This window comes from Scophthalmus maximus, chromosome 12 (assembly GCF_022379125.1).
Source record: "Scophthalmus maximus strain ysfricsl-2021 chromosome 12, ASM2237912v1, whole genome shotgun sequence".
NCBI lineage: Eukaryota > Metazoa > Chordata > Actinopteri > Pleuronectiformes > Scophthalmidae > Scophthalmus > Scophthalmus maximus.
Genome location: NC_061526.1, coordinates 10,654,877 through 10,670,053, shown reverse-complemented (window position 1 = coordinate 10,670,053; position 15,177 = coordinate 10,654,877). Strand labels below are relative to the sequence as shown.

General features: G+C 42.7%; 2 protein-coding genes across 3 annotated transcripts in view; one reads left to right on the top strand and one right to left on the bottom strand.

Moving 5' to 3' along the window:
* The window catches only part of rerg (RAS-like, estrogen-regulated, growth inhibitor), a 31,447-nt gene extending 27,815 nt beyond the window's left edge, over positions 1–3,632 (bottom strand). Inside the window, exon 1 of one of the 2 annotated variants that reach the window (XM_035611339.2) lies at positions 3,494–3,632. The gene's annotated coding sequence lies outside the window, so the exon portion shown is untranslated. Of the gene's footprint in view, positions 1–2,686; positions 3,051–3,493 lie in introns of those variants that run through there. The other variant, XM_035611333.2, reaches the window with a different exon arrangement.
* Positions 3,633–3,694: 62 nt separating this feature from the next.
* Positions 3,695–15,177, top strand: part of plxnc1 (plexin C1) — a 16,202-nt gene continuing 4,719 nt past the window's right edge. The window contains exons 1-21 of the mRNA XM_035610999.2: positions 3,695–4,834; positions 5,027–5,149; positions 6,658–6,792; positions 6,929–7,029; positions 7,122–7,227; positions 7,318–7,483; positions 7,945–8,047; positions 8,312–8,387; positions 8,671–8,712; positions 8,845–8,978; positions 9,210–9,389; positions 10,493–10,601; positions 10,870–11,049; positions 11,133–11,300; positions 11,454–11,553; positions 11,665–11,766; positions 12,784–12,887; positions 12,994–13,035; positions 13,131–13,255; positions 13,335–13,533; positions 13,856–14,002. Of these exons, the coding sequence (XP_035466892.2) occupies positions 3,839–4,834; positions 5,027–5,149; positions 6,658–6,792; positions 6,929–7,029; positions 7,122–7,227; positions 7,318–7,483; positions 7,945–8,047; positions 8,312–8,387; positions 8,671–8,712; positions 8,845–8,978; positions 9,210–9,389; positions 10,493–10,601; positions 10,870–11,049; positions 11,133–11,300; positions 11,454–11,553; positions 11,665–11,766; positions 12,784–12,887; positions 12,994–13,035; positions 13,131–13,255; positions 13,335–13,533; positions 13,856–14,002 (3,438 nt within the window). The 5' untranslated portion in view covers positions 3,695–3,838. The remainder of the gene's footprint in view (positions 4,835–5,026; positions 5,150–6,657; positions 6,793–6,928; positions 7,030–7,121; positions 7,228–7,317; positions 7,484–7,944; positions 8,048–8,311; positions 8,388–8,670; positions 8,713–8,844; positions 8,979–9,209; positions 9,390–10,492; positions 10,602–10,869; positions 11,050–11,132; positions 11,301–11,453; positions 11,554–11,664; positions 11,767–12,783; positions 12,888–12,993; positions 13,036–13,130; positions 13,256–13,334; positions 13,534–13,855; positions 14,003–15,177) is intronic.

Sequence of the window (15,177 nt, the reverse complement as noted above, 5' to 3'; positions counted from 1 at the left end):
TTGTTTTTTTTGCTTCCTGCGAGTGGGGAGGGTCAGTTATAACCTACGGAGCATGCGTGGACGCGTAACCCGAGTTTACCCTGGTTCAGGTGTATACATGCACGAATAAAACGGTTACTAAAGGAGTTATCTTGGTCTCTTAACCGGGGTATGAGAACTCAGATTTTAGCCGGGCGTCTGATAAACCGGGGTGTTGCCTTAACCCAAATATGATCAGGTTTTTAAACTGCATGTAAACGCACTGATAATGAGGGATGGAGGGTCTCGTCCCCTCCCTAATATATGAAGAAAGAATTGGTCATGACCATCCTAAAAGAAAACAAATGAACAAACTTTCTTCAATATTCAGTGTTAATCTGACTCCAATGTGTGCTGAATGAACGGGATGGTTAGCAGCCCACATAAACAAATTAGATGCCTCTTTACTGTTATGTAAAATACAATTTTTTTTCATCCGTCTTCCTCTCTCTGGTTGCTCGTTTTTATGTATTTGCTTCCTCTTTCTATCTATTATACATCTCTCTCACTCACACACACACACACACACACACACATTACCGTAAGCAAACACACCACTGCAGTGATCCCTGGCTCTCCTACGCAGCAGCAGGGAAACACCAGTGAGAACGAGAAACACGCAGCAGTGTCTCCCTGCCGACACGGTCATTCTTCACATTTTGCCATTTACGGCCTCCACCCACTCCACCCATCACCCTGACTCACACTCTCTCTCTACCTTTCTTACACACACACACACACACACACACACGTTTGTAAATCTATCTTTGTGAGAACTCTAATATCATGAAGCCCCAGGCAACTGACCTTAACCATCACAATAACACACACACCACAAAAAACAAAAATATATATTGTGACAGTTTGTATTACTGCAGCATCAGAGATCCAAGACTGTAGTTTGTCTTCCCCTGATGCAGTAATACATTTTACACAGAAATTTTGTTTTTCAACATATAAATGTAGTTAGCACTTGCACACCAGTCGCAAGACATGTATTTAAAGCACCAGTCTAATATTTTGGAAAACACCCACTATCAATATCACCTTTTGTCTGGGCTGCAGAGATATGCACGTCGACTACCGGTTGTCCCTGAGAGGAAATATTCACCTAAAAGTACAAATTAATATCAACTTCTTTTTTTTTTTAAATTTTGAGCAAAAATCATTCAACATTTTTGGAAATGCACTTATCTCTTTTTTTTATCGTGAGAGTTAGATGGGAAGAGGAATACTGCTCTCATGTGTAAAGATGACGCTAGAGGCAGCAGCCAGTTGACTTAGTGTGGTACAAAAACTGAAATCCGCTCAAACTCACTCATTTACACGTTTGTATTTCATTTGTTTAATCAATACAAACTGCTGAGATGTGTTAAAAAACAACACATTGTGGTTTAATGGTTAGTAATGCGCTGGGTTATTTCTTGCGTGGGTCATTGCACCGGGCTCGACACAACTCCAATCTTTATGCTAAGCTTACAGACTCCAGCCGCTTTAACTATATTTAAAAGGCGGACATGAGAGTGGGACCAATGTTGTCACGAAACTCTCACTGCGACAGTACACAAGTGTATACACCAAGTATCTCCTGCTTTTACAAGACGACATGGTAAAACTATTAGTATACCACTGCTGCTTTAGAGATTATTTAGTCATAGTGTGGGATCATGAAATACATGAGATGGGTGGACCTGATGCCCTCTGTCAAGAATCTACAATTTACTTTATTTTATTTTTTACCCACAGCCCCCTGCCATACGGGGACTCCATCCAAACTGTCAAAAGGGGCGCGTGTGTTTTCTCCCACGGTGTGCCCAGCTGGATGTTGTGTCATTTTTAAGTGAATGTGGGTGGTGGTGCTGTGGTTGGGGGAGATTACAGACCTCTGGCTTCCAAACCATGGGAGGAGACCTGCTGCACCACAGGCTATTGAAAGACTGCAGACCGCAAGTCTGTCATCAACGTACATACAGCGAAACTGGGGAGAAAGTATGCTCCAGTTTCCAACTCAAGTGTATTACATTACTGATATTTTCCAAGAATATAAAAGGATAGAAAACAGTTTTTCAACCCTCACACTGATAGACTATGGACCCACTTGTCCCTGTATGATCACGTTTTATCACAACATCTCTCCGAGATAACATTTGTTTCTCTACTGTTGGCGGGCAGAATCACTTCACACACACACACACACAAGCGCACACATAGAAAACAAAACTTTGAATAAGAGTATGAGTTGATGTGGACTTTAGACGTTGAAAGTAAATGGCGTACAATTAAAATAATCACGTAAGATTCAAATGCCTCCCTCAGAATACCTGTGGAAATATAGTTATATATATATATATATATATATATATATATATATATTACTGAGAATCTGTATAATAAAACTCTAAATTAATATCAAGGAACATAAGTTGATTTTAAACAAGCATGAACACCAAAGACAAACGTAAATGCCCATTAAATTATCATATAATCAATACTTCTCCATTTTATCATATCTCTGAAGAATATTTCGAGATCTCCCCTTGAGGTTTCACTTTGACAGATCATCGAACCTTGTGGCCTGACTCGATCGTCTCCACACCTCGGTGTGGCAGAGCTGCCTGCTCAAGAGAGGGAAGCACCTGACATGGAAAACACCGGCAGACAGACTCACCAGAGACCGCTGAATGCCGTCACAGTGTCCCGGTGATGAGACGCGAATCCGTAGAGGAATTTCAAAGGAGGAGGAAAAAGTTGGATCCAAAAATGACGCGTTTTTGTCCTTCCCGGACGCAGATGTGGACGCAGCGCAGCGTACCGCTGGATGGAAGGAGAGAGAGATGTGTGCAGCTGGATGTGGACGGACCGACAGAGAGGCGGACGAAAGCGCTGGTCGTGTCCGGACAGACCCGAACGGCGGCTCTGACTCGGGTGAATGACTCTCTGAAACGGACGGTCAGTGGAAATATACGGAGCGGAGCTGCTGGAGTTCCCGACACCCTCCCGCCTCTGACCGGGCTGCCGCTGCATGCCGCTGGATGTCTATACCCAGGGAGACGGCGACCTCTAGCGACGCGCAGTGGAAACACATGCTCAGCGCTTTAGGGGAAGTTCAAATCTAAACGTCACACTGTAAATTAATATAATGGTCTTTTTTTTTGTAATTATCCAAACCAAAATCTACATGGTGTTTCATTAGGTGTAAATAAATATATTTTCTATCATTTTGTACGTATTTCACTAACATCCACCTGATATATTTGCTGTCTCTAAAACTCTGGTATTTTCTAGATTTTAAAATAAAAAACTATGACTGAAAAATTTGGGCTGCACATTGAGTTTATAGTGGCTGCTGCGGCTCTTCTTCACACACACAGGGGCTTAAATCATGTTCTGTTGCAGACCACAGAATAATACTGTCTTTCTGTGAGCTGAGTGGCAGTGAGTCGGCTCAGTTGGATGTGATTGTGAAAGTCAGTACCTTGGACATCACCGTCTCTAATATTGCTGGAGGCCGTCGTCCTCAGGAATGAGCCCCGGAGCGCACGCAGGTTTCGTGGAGTGCTCTGTAAAAGTGGGACAAAAGAGTGAAAACGGTCATGATGTCAATTCATTATAATCTCAGAAACGGTTCATATGTAGTTTTCAGTTTCGATGGGCGCCCCCTCCTCCCACTTTCTGCACTTCTCTTTTCGATAGAGATGCGCGGCGCCTTTAAGCGCGACTCTGGTAACACAGTGGCGGAGTGTGTACAGTGTGCCATCCATCATGCAGGCAATCCGTGTGTGAGGTATTCGCCAGTCGAGGCTGCCACCGCTGCTACAAAATGATCCTGCTGCCTGGTCTGCTCTTTATTCTCTGGGGAGAGGCGGGTCGGTGTCGGGCGGACGATGGCGGCTTCACCTTTGATGGAGACATCCACCACTTCGCCGTGGCCACCAACACGGTTTACGTCGCCACAGACGAGCGGCTGTACCAGCTGAGCCAGGACCTGACCCCGGTCCGGAGCGTGACCCAGAGAGGAGTCTTGCAGGCTGGCAAAGTCCATTTTTACCGGGTTAATGAAACGTCTTGGTGGAACGCAACTTTCAGAGTCAACGTCTTGTTGCCAGTTGTCGAGGACGGGGTTGTGATCAGCTGCGGGGTGACCAGCGACGAGTGTGGCCACTGCGAGGTCCTGGAGCTGACAGACATCTCTAGTCTCCGCTACAGTGAGAGCATCCAGCTGGGACCACTGAGGCGCAGCAGCGCGTCCGTCGCCGTCTTGGTGAAGGTGCAGAAGAGTCCAACAGAAAGCGACACTTATATTATGACCGCGATACAAAAACAACAAGCCGCATCCAACAAGTGCGCCTCCGATTGCCAGACTGTCAACCTTCAGGACGCGGATGGTCGTCACATAGGAGGTATATTTTCTCTCATTGACGACCAAAGCACACCTTCGATCAAAAGTAGAGTTGACGTGGGGTTTGTGGACGGATTTCAGGTCGGTTCAACAATATATCTGCTCGCCAACGTGGGCGGCGAAAATAACACAATCCGTCTAATTTGGCTTGAGGGCGAAAAAAGCAAGACCCATACTCTCCATTCGCTGCGAGGTGCGACTCTCAGGGTCTCCGGAGCAGCTGGTGGGGGTCACACGCTGCTGGCCTCCTCGGTGATCCCGGGCACGCAGCCCGTGCTGTGGAGCGGCGTGTTCAGTGAGGACGCTGGACGGACCAACACCGAGCTGCTGGTGTTTGACATCAGCGCTGATCTCACCGGAGGGACCAAGGATGCAGATCCAGACTTCTTCAGCATCGGCATGTCAAAATTCGAAACGGTAACAGGTCAATTTATTAAGCTTTAATACAGACGGTGACAAAATAATAAACTGTCAGATATTTGTTGACCAGTGTGGGAGTATAGCTGGTGGTATGAAAGTGGATGTATTTCAACGTAAGTCTGTCATCAAGTAAAATCCAAAGTAAAGTTAATCAAATAATTACCAACTGTTCTTTCCTGTGTTCCTCAGCCAAAGACACTAAGGCCGAAGGCTGTGCTCTTCAGGCAGAGCATCATGACCTCTGTGCTGGCAACTAGGCAGAAGGCCTGGTTGGTTTTCTTCATCGGGACGGCAGACGGGCTGCTCATCAAGGTGTGTGCATTATAAGTGATATGTATCCATAAATGGAAAAAGAAAACATGTTCTTATTTAATTTACAGCTCACTCGCGTGATTAAAGAATTGAACAGAAGTCTGACAACAGGACTCTGTTGCCAAAAAAAGGGCTAGTTGCTTTTTATTGATAAGGATGTTGGGAAGATGTTGTAGCTGCTGATAAGAAAATATATGGTGATCAGTTAGGAGAATTTAACAGGGTGAGTTCAAGTATTAGACATACATAATTCTGTTTGTTTTCCTTAAATGACGCCCACTAAAAATCTTTCAACACTCCGCCAAAAAAAAAAACAATATAGCAGAGCTATTCTCTACAGTAGTGTGGCAAAGTAGGCTGATTTAAAGATGACATCTCATTGTGACTCATTGAGGAAATAAATGTCCTGGGGTGCAGACAGGAGAGGTGATCTCTAGAGGAGTGAAACTCACTAAGGTAGAACCTAAAAAAGAGGGTGTATGTGGAGTGCAGGCACCACCATGACATTTCTTCATAACCTTTTACCCCGAGCTGAACAAAATACAGTTGCAGAATTTCCTGTGTAATGGTTAAGTAAGGCAACATGGTGGGAGCCCCCCCCCACGCGTGGGTTTGAGCTCTTTGCGGTGTCAGAGCAAACACAGCATCGTCAATAGGACTGAAGGTTCTCCTCAGCAACCATAATGACGGCGGTTGTCAGCTCGTGGCCTTACCCATACGAGGACTGGACCACAGCCACTGATTGCAGCGGCAATTCATGTTATGCATGAATCATTGTGTTTGTCAACTTTATGCTGAAATTAGTGATATAGTGATTAGATAACAGAGACTTTTTCCTTCACAAATGAACAAGCTCAACAAGTTCTTCAGTTACTGTACATGCCCTCACCTGTCTGAATCTCGCTGCCTGATGATGCAGTAAAATTAAAAAGATTTAATGAATCTTCCTTAATTGTTCCTTGTCCTGCTTTATTTATAAACATTTGTAATCTTAAAATGGTGTATAAAAAATAGATTTTAATGTCAAGGGACTTCCTGGTTAGATAAAAGTCAAATGAATAAAGAAAATGAAAATTTTGCACTCAATCGCGATGTTTGAGGGGAAAACATGCTTTCGTTACTCTTGCAAATAGTTTTAAGAAATAGTTGAGCCTTTGAAAAAAAGAGGTAACCATATTTAGATCTTTCCTTGAGATTTGTTTATGACTGCAAAAACTTAAGCCAGTGTTATGAAGCCTAGCATGTAGTCCTAGAAATAATCTACTGTAGTTGATCTAGTTAAATCTCAGACCACAAAAAGGCATTGGGTCATAAACAGCTTAATAAACATTTTGACATTATCCTGTCCATGGCATTTTTTTGGTATTTCGATCAGTAAAGTTCCTCTAATTTGTCGAAAGCATTATTTTCTGCGATCCAGCAATTTTTAATTCAGCCTTTAAAAATATTTGACAACACAGCAGTTCAGTTTCTCAGAAACATCACCGCAGCTGTATTCTTGTTGGCAGCTCGCTGTGGATAAGCACTATCACACCTCCTGTCCCACGGTGCTCTACAGAGCCAACGACGACCGCCCAGTGTTTCCCAAGCTCCTTCTGGATCAGGTGGATCTGAAACATGTGTATGTGCCGTTAAGAGACCAGGTGGGTGCATTGTTTGTGTATAAGCTGTGGTGCACAATCAAGGATTTTAAATTCTTTTCAGATTGTGTTTTTATTACCCACAATGTAAAATGTTGTATTTCAAAGTGTAGCTAAGTGTTAGTGTGTTCTGTTCTAGATGAGACGTGTACCTGTGGCAAAATGCAGCATATACACGAATGTGCGGGAGTGTTGGTCTGCAGAGGATCCATACTGTATCTGGTGTGGCTCAAAAAGAAGGTGAGGGAAACATCCGATATCTTTAAACAATATTTTTTTCCACATCTTTAAACAATTATAAGTGTGGTTGTTACATGCTGTTCTTTTCCCAGTTGCACATTTGAAGATGACTGTGGAGATTCAGACTGGGTGTCCATTGCTGATGATTACCAAGAGAAAATGGTTTCCTACAGAGTTGCAAAGGCCTCGACTGGCCAGGTAGAGATGAAGTTCAATGTCAGAACTGTAGTCAGTTGTGTCTGTCAGTCATTTGTCTTTTAAACTCTCAACATCCCGAATCTTTCTCAGATCACACTTCACATCCAGACGCACCTGACTGCGGGCCATAGGGCGCAGTCTAACTTTGCCTGTCAATTTTCTGCAAGGTCGAGTGTGCTTTGCAGCCTCAATGGCCTTGCTCCACAGTTCCCACAATGCACCTGCACCCTCACAAATGGCACACTGCCTGCTGAAGGTCAGTAAGCGTTGATTAAATATAATAATCCAGTGAATTAAATAAGGGGCAATCAGGGACCTTAACACTTTTAGACAACAAATAGATGAAAAACTCTGTCAGCGGACAAATTTGTGTCGTTGCTTGATTATATATTGTTATATCACATTGAAACAGATTTTGCTGAACTCTACATGACAAAGATTTCTGAAGAATTAGACTCGGGGCGACTAGTTGTTTACTTATATTGAATATACAGGCCAACACATCCAACTCATGCACCTGACCATTTGCCTTGTATTTATTAGCTGCTGTTTCCTTATAGTCAAACCAGAACTGTGAGAATCTCTGTCTTTCTGTGGAGTATCTTTGCATTTATATGCAACTATTAACAAGCTGACAAATTGGTACAACGCATCATTGAAAACAATGACATAGAACTAATTTTTACTGCAATGTTCATTTTATTGTTTGCATGGCAGGCCTGAAAGTCAGTGTGAGAATCAGACTGGGAACGACACAGTTGTTGGAACATCTGACGCTAATCGACTGCTCTTACCTCGGTGGTCCGCCGACTTCTCTCCTGTAAGTCTGCCACTAGTTTCCAGAAATAAAAGACACCTACTGTGAAAAAGATTATGTCTATCAATGATCATAGAAGGAAAAGTTGAAACACATGATCAGTCTGATGAAATTATCAGGTCCCAGTAATATGGGGGGGGGGGAGTTGTCTTTTCATAACCAGGAAGCATACAAGATGTATTACGTCAATGTATTAAGCCGTTGGGATCAATATTTCTACAGTCATTCGGTGCCTGTTATATGTTAAGACATTTGTTTTCTCTTCAGGTGTCAGAAGTGTATCAGGGCCGGATGTGGCTGGAACCAAAACAAGTGTTCCTGGGCAAATCAAGAAGTCAGAAATGTAATTATTCATGTTTTTAATCTAGCTAACTAAAGCTTTTTACAGTCTTTGTACATGCTTGTGCACCACATTCATTTTGAGACATTTATAAAAACAAACATTTGTTTTCTATTTCTGCACACACATACATGTAAATAAGACAGCGTTTTAGCTGTTGGGAATATACCCTGCTAGCTGTTTTCCACTGTTTCCAGTTTTTGAGCTATCCCAACATTGCTAACAGTACATTTACAATGGATGTTTGTAAATCTGTTGGGTTTATTCCCCCTACCTCCTCCTGCAGGACAGTGTTTGCCAAATGATGGTACCTGGGATGAACTTTTCTGTGAGTCCGAAAAAGACTTGACTCTCGCATACATTCTTCCCTCTGAAGTTCACCGTATTCACATTAAGTGTTAGTAGTTCAGAGTCGGTAGAAGCAGTACAATGATTATCTCCGTGTGTGCTTTACTGTCAGAGGCCAGAGATCTCCTCCATCACTCCCAGCATCGTGTCTTTCTACGGCAGAAACCACGTGGTGTTGTCAGGCCGTAACCTTGGCGATGTGGCCGGAGTGAGGATGCAGGCGCACGCAGACTGCACACCACGAGAGTGAGTCACAGACAAATAACATTACGCTTACGACATTTAATTGATAGCAATTATTAATGGGAAGTGAAAGCCTTATTATGAACTGACATGCTGACAGTATTAACAGTTCCCTCAATACCACAGTGACTGTCCCGTCAGTGCATATGGACGGGTTTCTCTTTCCTAAAGCCAGAAACTGATGCGAGTGTTGAATTCAGTGAGATTAAATGGTTTATCTCTCGCTCTGGTCAGATCTCCTGTTTGGAACAACACAGGCGTGAGTCTGACGTTCCACATTCCCAGTACAGAAAGTAAAGGCGTGGTCAGAGTGTGTGCTCTCCTCCCAGACGGCAGTTGCCATGGCAGCACTGAAATCACCTACAAGTCATCACCGTCCTGCACCAGCATTGCACCACGCAGCACCTGGCTCAGGTGTGTTTGGATTCCTTGGTTCTTTCAAATGCAAAGGTGTTTATTGGAAAAACACATGTAACTGATTAACTGTCACAGTGTGAGATCTGATCTTATTCCGACAATGATATTTCCATCAGCTGTAAGTGTTGGAGAAATGTTGAATGTCTGTTTCTCCAAATTAAAAGAACTAATCACACGCTGCTGATAGATGTATATCAGACAAAATGGATACAAGGAACAAAACATTTTTGTTTTTGGGAACGAGAGCTTCCGCTACAGCTGTCACACCTTTGTCACTATTTTAAAATGTTATTAGGTTCTGTGCTTGAACCGTCAAGGACGAAGTGGAGGAGCTTAAAATATCTGAGCGGTTATTGAGTGCTGAGCTCCGTTAGAGCAAGAACAAAAAAACACACCTACAGTAGCACGCTGCCATCAGTAAATCATCACTTTATCATTACTGAGATGATAGAACAAAGAATACCATCACCAGGATTAGTGTCTGAAGCTCATTTTAATGGGGAGGGACATGAGGCAACGCAGACTGAAAAGGAAAGAAACAACAAATCCTTATCAACTGCTCCAGACTTCTCTTTCAACACTGATTACTACCAACAAGGGCAGTAAAAATGTCAGTGACTATTTCTGGATCTGCCAGCACTGCTTTGTCACCACTGAGTTGGATTTTGCTGAGACTTTTTCTCGGTAACAACGTTGATTACTGAGAAACATTTGCAGGTTGATGATCATCTGATGGGGAAAGATGGCAACTTCCCCGAAGCAACATCTTTCACCATAAGACCACTTCCCTTTTCTAGTTGCAGTTACTGAAACTAGCACTTCTGCCTCTGTTTTTACGACTCGCAAAAAGCAACATCAGAGTAAGGATACCAAACAGTAACACAACACGTACACATGCAACACTAATAGACCCATAGGGGATGTTGTGTTGACATTATCTGAATAAAGAGACACAAGAAAAAAGGTTATGCCAACGTGGTGACTGGCCTATCAAATGGTTTTCTAAGGCTTGTCACAATATGTTCCCTGATTGCCAAAAAACAAACATATTGCCAAGTTGAATCCTCTCCTCTGATTGGCTGCTGCTCTGTGTCCTGTAGTGGAAAGAGGAAGCTGACACTCATGGGCTCTCACCTGGACTTTGTGGAAGGGGTCACACACAGCCACGCGCCGCAGGAAGTCAGACTTCCTGAAAACAAAAACTACCAGGTGGGTCTGTAGACAAATCACAGTGGTCCACTGTGTTGTTCTTTTACATTAATTATGTCACATGTCATAGTATATCACAACATGCCAACCATATGTGAATATGCGATGCCGCATTATCCTATGTAATCATGTCACATTGTGCTATGTTACATTATAGTTGTCACATGCACAAACATGCAGAGCGAAACATGTTAATATACATGTCATGCTATATAGAAGATTATATCATACCCTATGTAACACGTAATGTTCCTTTAATTCACTGCAGAACCTCACCTACGACACACTTGCAGCTGAAAACACACAGGGGACTTTTACCAATACAGTGTTTCTGAAAGTAGCCAATGAATCCTTACCCTGTTCCACAAACATCACCTACTACCCAGAGCCGGAGTTCAGCGGCTTCAAATCCATCACGGCCGGGGGCGGTGTTCGCATCACCATAGAGGTGATGAGTGTTTGGTTTTTAATTCTCAAACACGGGACGTGAGTACGTAAGAGGTCAGCATTTGTTTGTGTTTCTCATGTCAGAAAAAGGCCGACAAACTGGAGATGACGACAGCAGAATTGTCCGTTTGGGGCGTTAACAGAGGAATACATTACCCCTGCGTCATGAAGATCAAAGAAACCCACAATGAAAGTGACATTTTCACCTGTGAGATCCAAAGCACAGAGGATGTTGAATTCCAAAAGTTAATGGTGAGTCTCTCAGTCTCAATAAACCAAGCTACACGACATCATAGTCTTCAGAGGTATACGGGGTTCGATACACTTACTGAAGGAACTACTTTTTTCAAAGTAGTAAACATGCGTTTGTGTTCTGTAAAAATCTGTTAACTTTGTTTTTTACAGATAAAATATGGAGAAAAGACGGTGATGCTGCACCTTAAATCTTCATTACCTTTCCTTTGGGTGCTGCTTGTTCTTCTCCTGATACCCTGCATTATTTTCAGTGAGTACACACAGTGGGGTTGAGGGATTTGACCCATGTTGTTCCGGCACCAGCCTCTAAGTCAAACCCCAACGGGGAAATCATTTGTCGGCTTGGCCCTTTGTCTTGCAGCGGTGGCGATTGTATACCGGAGCAAACAGAAGAAGCTCACTGCTCAGATGAACAGGCGCATGGAGAACCTGGAACTGGACATCAGGAATGATATCAGACAAGGTCAGTCACAGATTCTGTTCTGAAACTGTAAGACGCACATGAAGGTCCACATTTAAGTTCTTGTCCTCGGTAGACTTGTTCAGTGTTTAGTGGCTAACAGTGGCTATGGACTCAGATCATTGATTCCAATGGTGACCAGTTTAAATGGGTGAAAAAATTGGTAGTTTTGCATAATTCAACTCAATTCAATTTTATTTGTACAGCGCCAAATCACAACATACACCATCCCTTATCTATGAGAGGAGAGAAATGGGGGAGAGAAGAGACATAAATAGATTGAGAAATAATACTGACACTTATATATGTAATGATGTTGTTAATTAATACTACTACTACAACTAATAATAATAATAATAACAATACATTTAATTCTGATGACAAATAACGGGGCAATAATATAATGATATATGAACAATAATAGCGACAGATTTGGCTCCTGTAGCTCTGGAAACAGAGATTCCTGCACTAGTGGAGAGAGAAACATATCAAAGCCTCAACAGAAACGTCCGTCCTGCTGCATAACCTCTGCTGTACATCTGCATTCTCTGCATTTTCCAAGATTTTGGCAAATATTTGGCAAAATACGGCTAAAGACACTACTGACACTGTCTCTATTAAATGAATAAATTGGCATGAAGGTCGAGAAAGAGTTTGTACATGTACAGTAGGCATATTAGACCTCCAGATGTTCGTGTATGTCTGCTAGTGTTTAGATAGCATTCATCAACTTTGGCTTTAGCTTTAAGGACTCTGACTACTTTTGTTAAACGGGGAAAAAAGTTTTGGTATTTGAAAAAAAAAATATTACAACGCCCATTTTCACTGCCTCTTTGTATTTGTTGCCTGCAAACAGATGCTTGCCTCACAAGTTAACTTAAATATGACTGTCAGATAAAAAAATATATTTATTTATTGATTTATTTATTAATTTATATATTTATTTATATATATATATATCTGCTTTGTCACTCAGGTCTGTAGTTTATAAAAGCAGCGTCATTTAATTGTCCTCCACAGGTTTTGTGGATCTGCAGACAGAGAAAGCCGACCTGATGGAGAACATCGGAGCGATTCCTTTCCTGGACTACAAGCACTTTGCCTCCAGAATCTTTTTTCCTGAGGTACAGTAGAGATGCGCAGACAAACCGATGCCACATATTGTGAAACATCAAATAAATGGTCCATGCCAGATTAACACTGCTGCGTTTTTGTGTTACTGTTTCCCAGAGTGAATTTCTGATGGCGCTGTGTATCAAAGACATTGGTCAGGTAAGGTTCGACACTGGCTGTGGTTCGTGTCACGACGTGCAGTTGTCCAGTGATGGCTCAGTGATGTGTTGTTGTTGTATCTGACCTGGGACCAGGACACTGTGAAGATTCAGCTTGATGAGTGTTGCCACGGCATGTCCCGGCTGATCCAGGATCAGCACTTCCTCACGTCTATGGTTCACGCTCTGGAGGAGCAGAAGAGCTTCACGATCAAAGACAAGTGAGTGTTTATGACGGTCACGTATATGCTGCTGTAATCCAGTTCTTGCCTACTCTCTCACGTTGCTCTGTTGTTTCAGGTGTGCACTGGCTTCCCTGCTAACTGTAGCGCTCCACAGCAACCTGTCTTACCTGACAGAGACCATGGAGGTCCTACTGAAGGATCTGATGCAGCAGAAAAGCAACACTCTGCCCAAACTGTTGCTACGACGCACGGAGTCTACAGTGGAGAAACTGTTGACCAACTGGATGTCCATATGTCTCTATGGCTTCCTGCGGGTCTGTTGCCCTTCTTTTTTCTTTTAGTGACCGTAACTATACAACTACTTTTAGCCAGACTACCACTATGGTCGAGACTGAAATATTGAAACAAAAATTGGTTTGAGAGTTAAAAAAAAAAATGAATCCAAATTTCTGAAGACCATGAATTCACCTTTAGCTCTGCATTGCACTAAATTCTCACAAGCCCTGTCGCATTTGTTAACCGGCGTGAACCAGAATGGACCAAATACAGAAATGTCACAATCTGAGCTTGCGTCTGCACAACAGGCTTCTGTGGCTCGTATGACCGACTGAGTTCCTGTTTTTTGCTCGTGTGCAGGAGAGTGTTGGACAGCACCTGTTCCTGATGGTGAGCACTCTCACGCAGCAGATCAGAAAAGGGCCCGTGGACTGTGTGACGGAGAAGGCTCTGTACACACTCAGTGAGGACTGGCTGCTCTGGCAGGCTCAGGACTTCAGCACCTTGGTACACACACACCCAAACACACACTTTGTTATATCTTAGGGCATTTTCATACACTTGAGTTGGGGTCTAAACAATATGTCCTTTAGTGCGTGCGTGTGTGTGCGCGGGCAGCAGGAAGGAAGGAAATTGCACATTTGCATATTGTTCTGTGTCAGTTGTGCTTGAACACCTGCTTTAACATCATTAACACTCGCCCCTTCTCACTACTGTAGGTGATTCTATGTTTTAGATAAATGAAATCAGAGTCTCCAAATCGTGGCTCATGTTTTTTCTCTCCACACCAAATGTAAACCCATCAGAGTTTCAATGTGATCTCTCCCAGGCGTGTCACACTGTGAGTATGGAGACAGCATGGCGGTGCACGGCAACTGATACTGAACTACTTCTTCCTGTACCAACCAGTGTTTGAACACACTGAGCAGAATCTGTAAAAAAAAAAAAAAAAAAAAAATGCTCAGCTATTTTCCCACGTGTTGCACGACAGAGACGTTCTGAGACAGTTTCCTGATGTTTTCAACAAAATCCCCAAAAAGTAGATGCCCAAAAGAACACCAAATAATGCCCCTATATTTTACTTATTTATCAATTAACTTCATTCAACTGAACTGCAGGCAGAAGAAAACCCCTCATCTCTGTATATCTTCGGGCTCGTTGTCATGCTGCAGAATGAATCTCCCCAAAAGCAATGAGAAAATGTATTACTCGTTACTCCGCGTGAAAAATGAATGAAAAACACGGCATAAGACTGCTTCCCTGATGGAAGTGCACGATTAAAACACTTAAAGTGCCCACAACTTTCACAAGCCATCTCTAAACAGACTGCAAACGTGTTTAGATAAATTCAATCTATCCACCAAAATGACTGACTGTTGAGGACGTAAAAAGGTAAGTAAAAGTAGAAATAGTATCATCTCGTCCTACTGGCAGGAAATATCTGCTCGCAGTCAGATTGAAAACGAGAGTGAAAGATGTCTTATTACAACAGTGAGAGATGAGTTTCGGTATCAACTATATATGAGAAAGGTGAATAACCTACAGTAGTCATACCGTATTAAGGAGCTGGTGTTATGGACTCTTTTATTTTATTTTACTCTTCTTATGCCTGCTCAAACGCTGCAGCTTTTTGCTACAGTATATACTGTATCTCTAAGAGTTATAAATCATATGTTACAGGG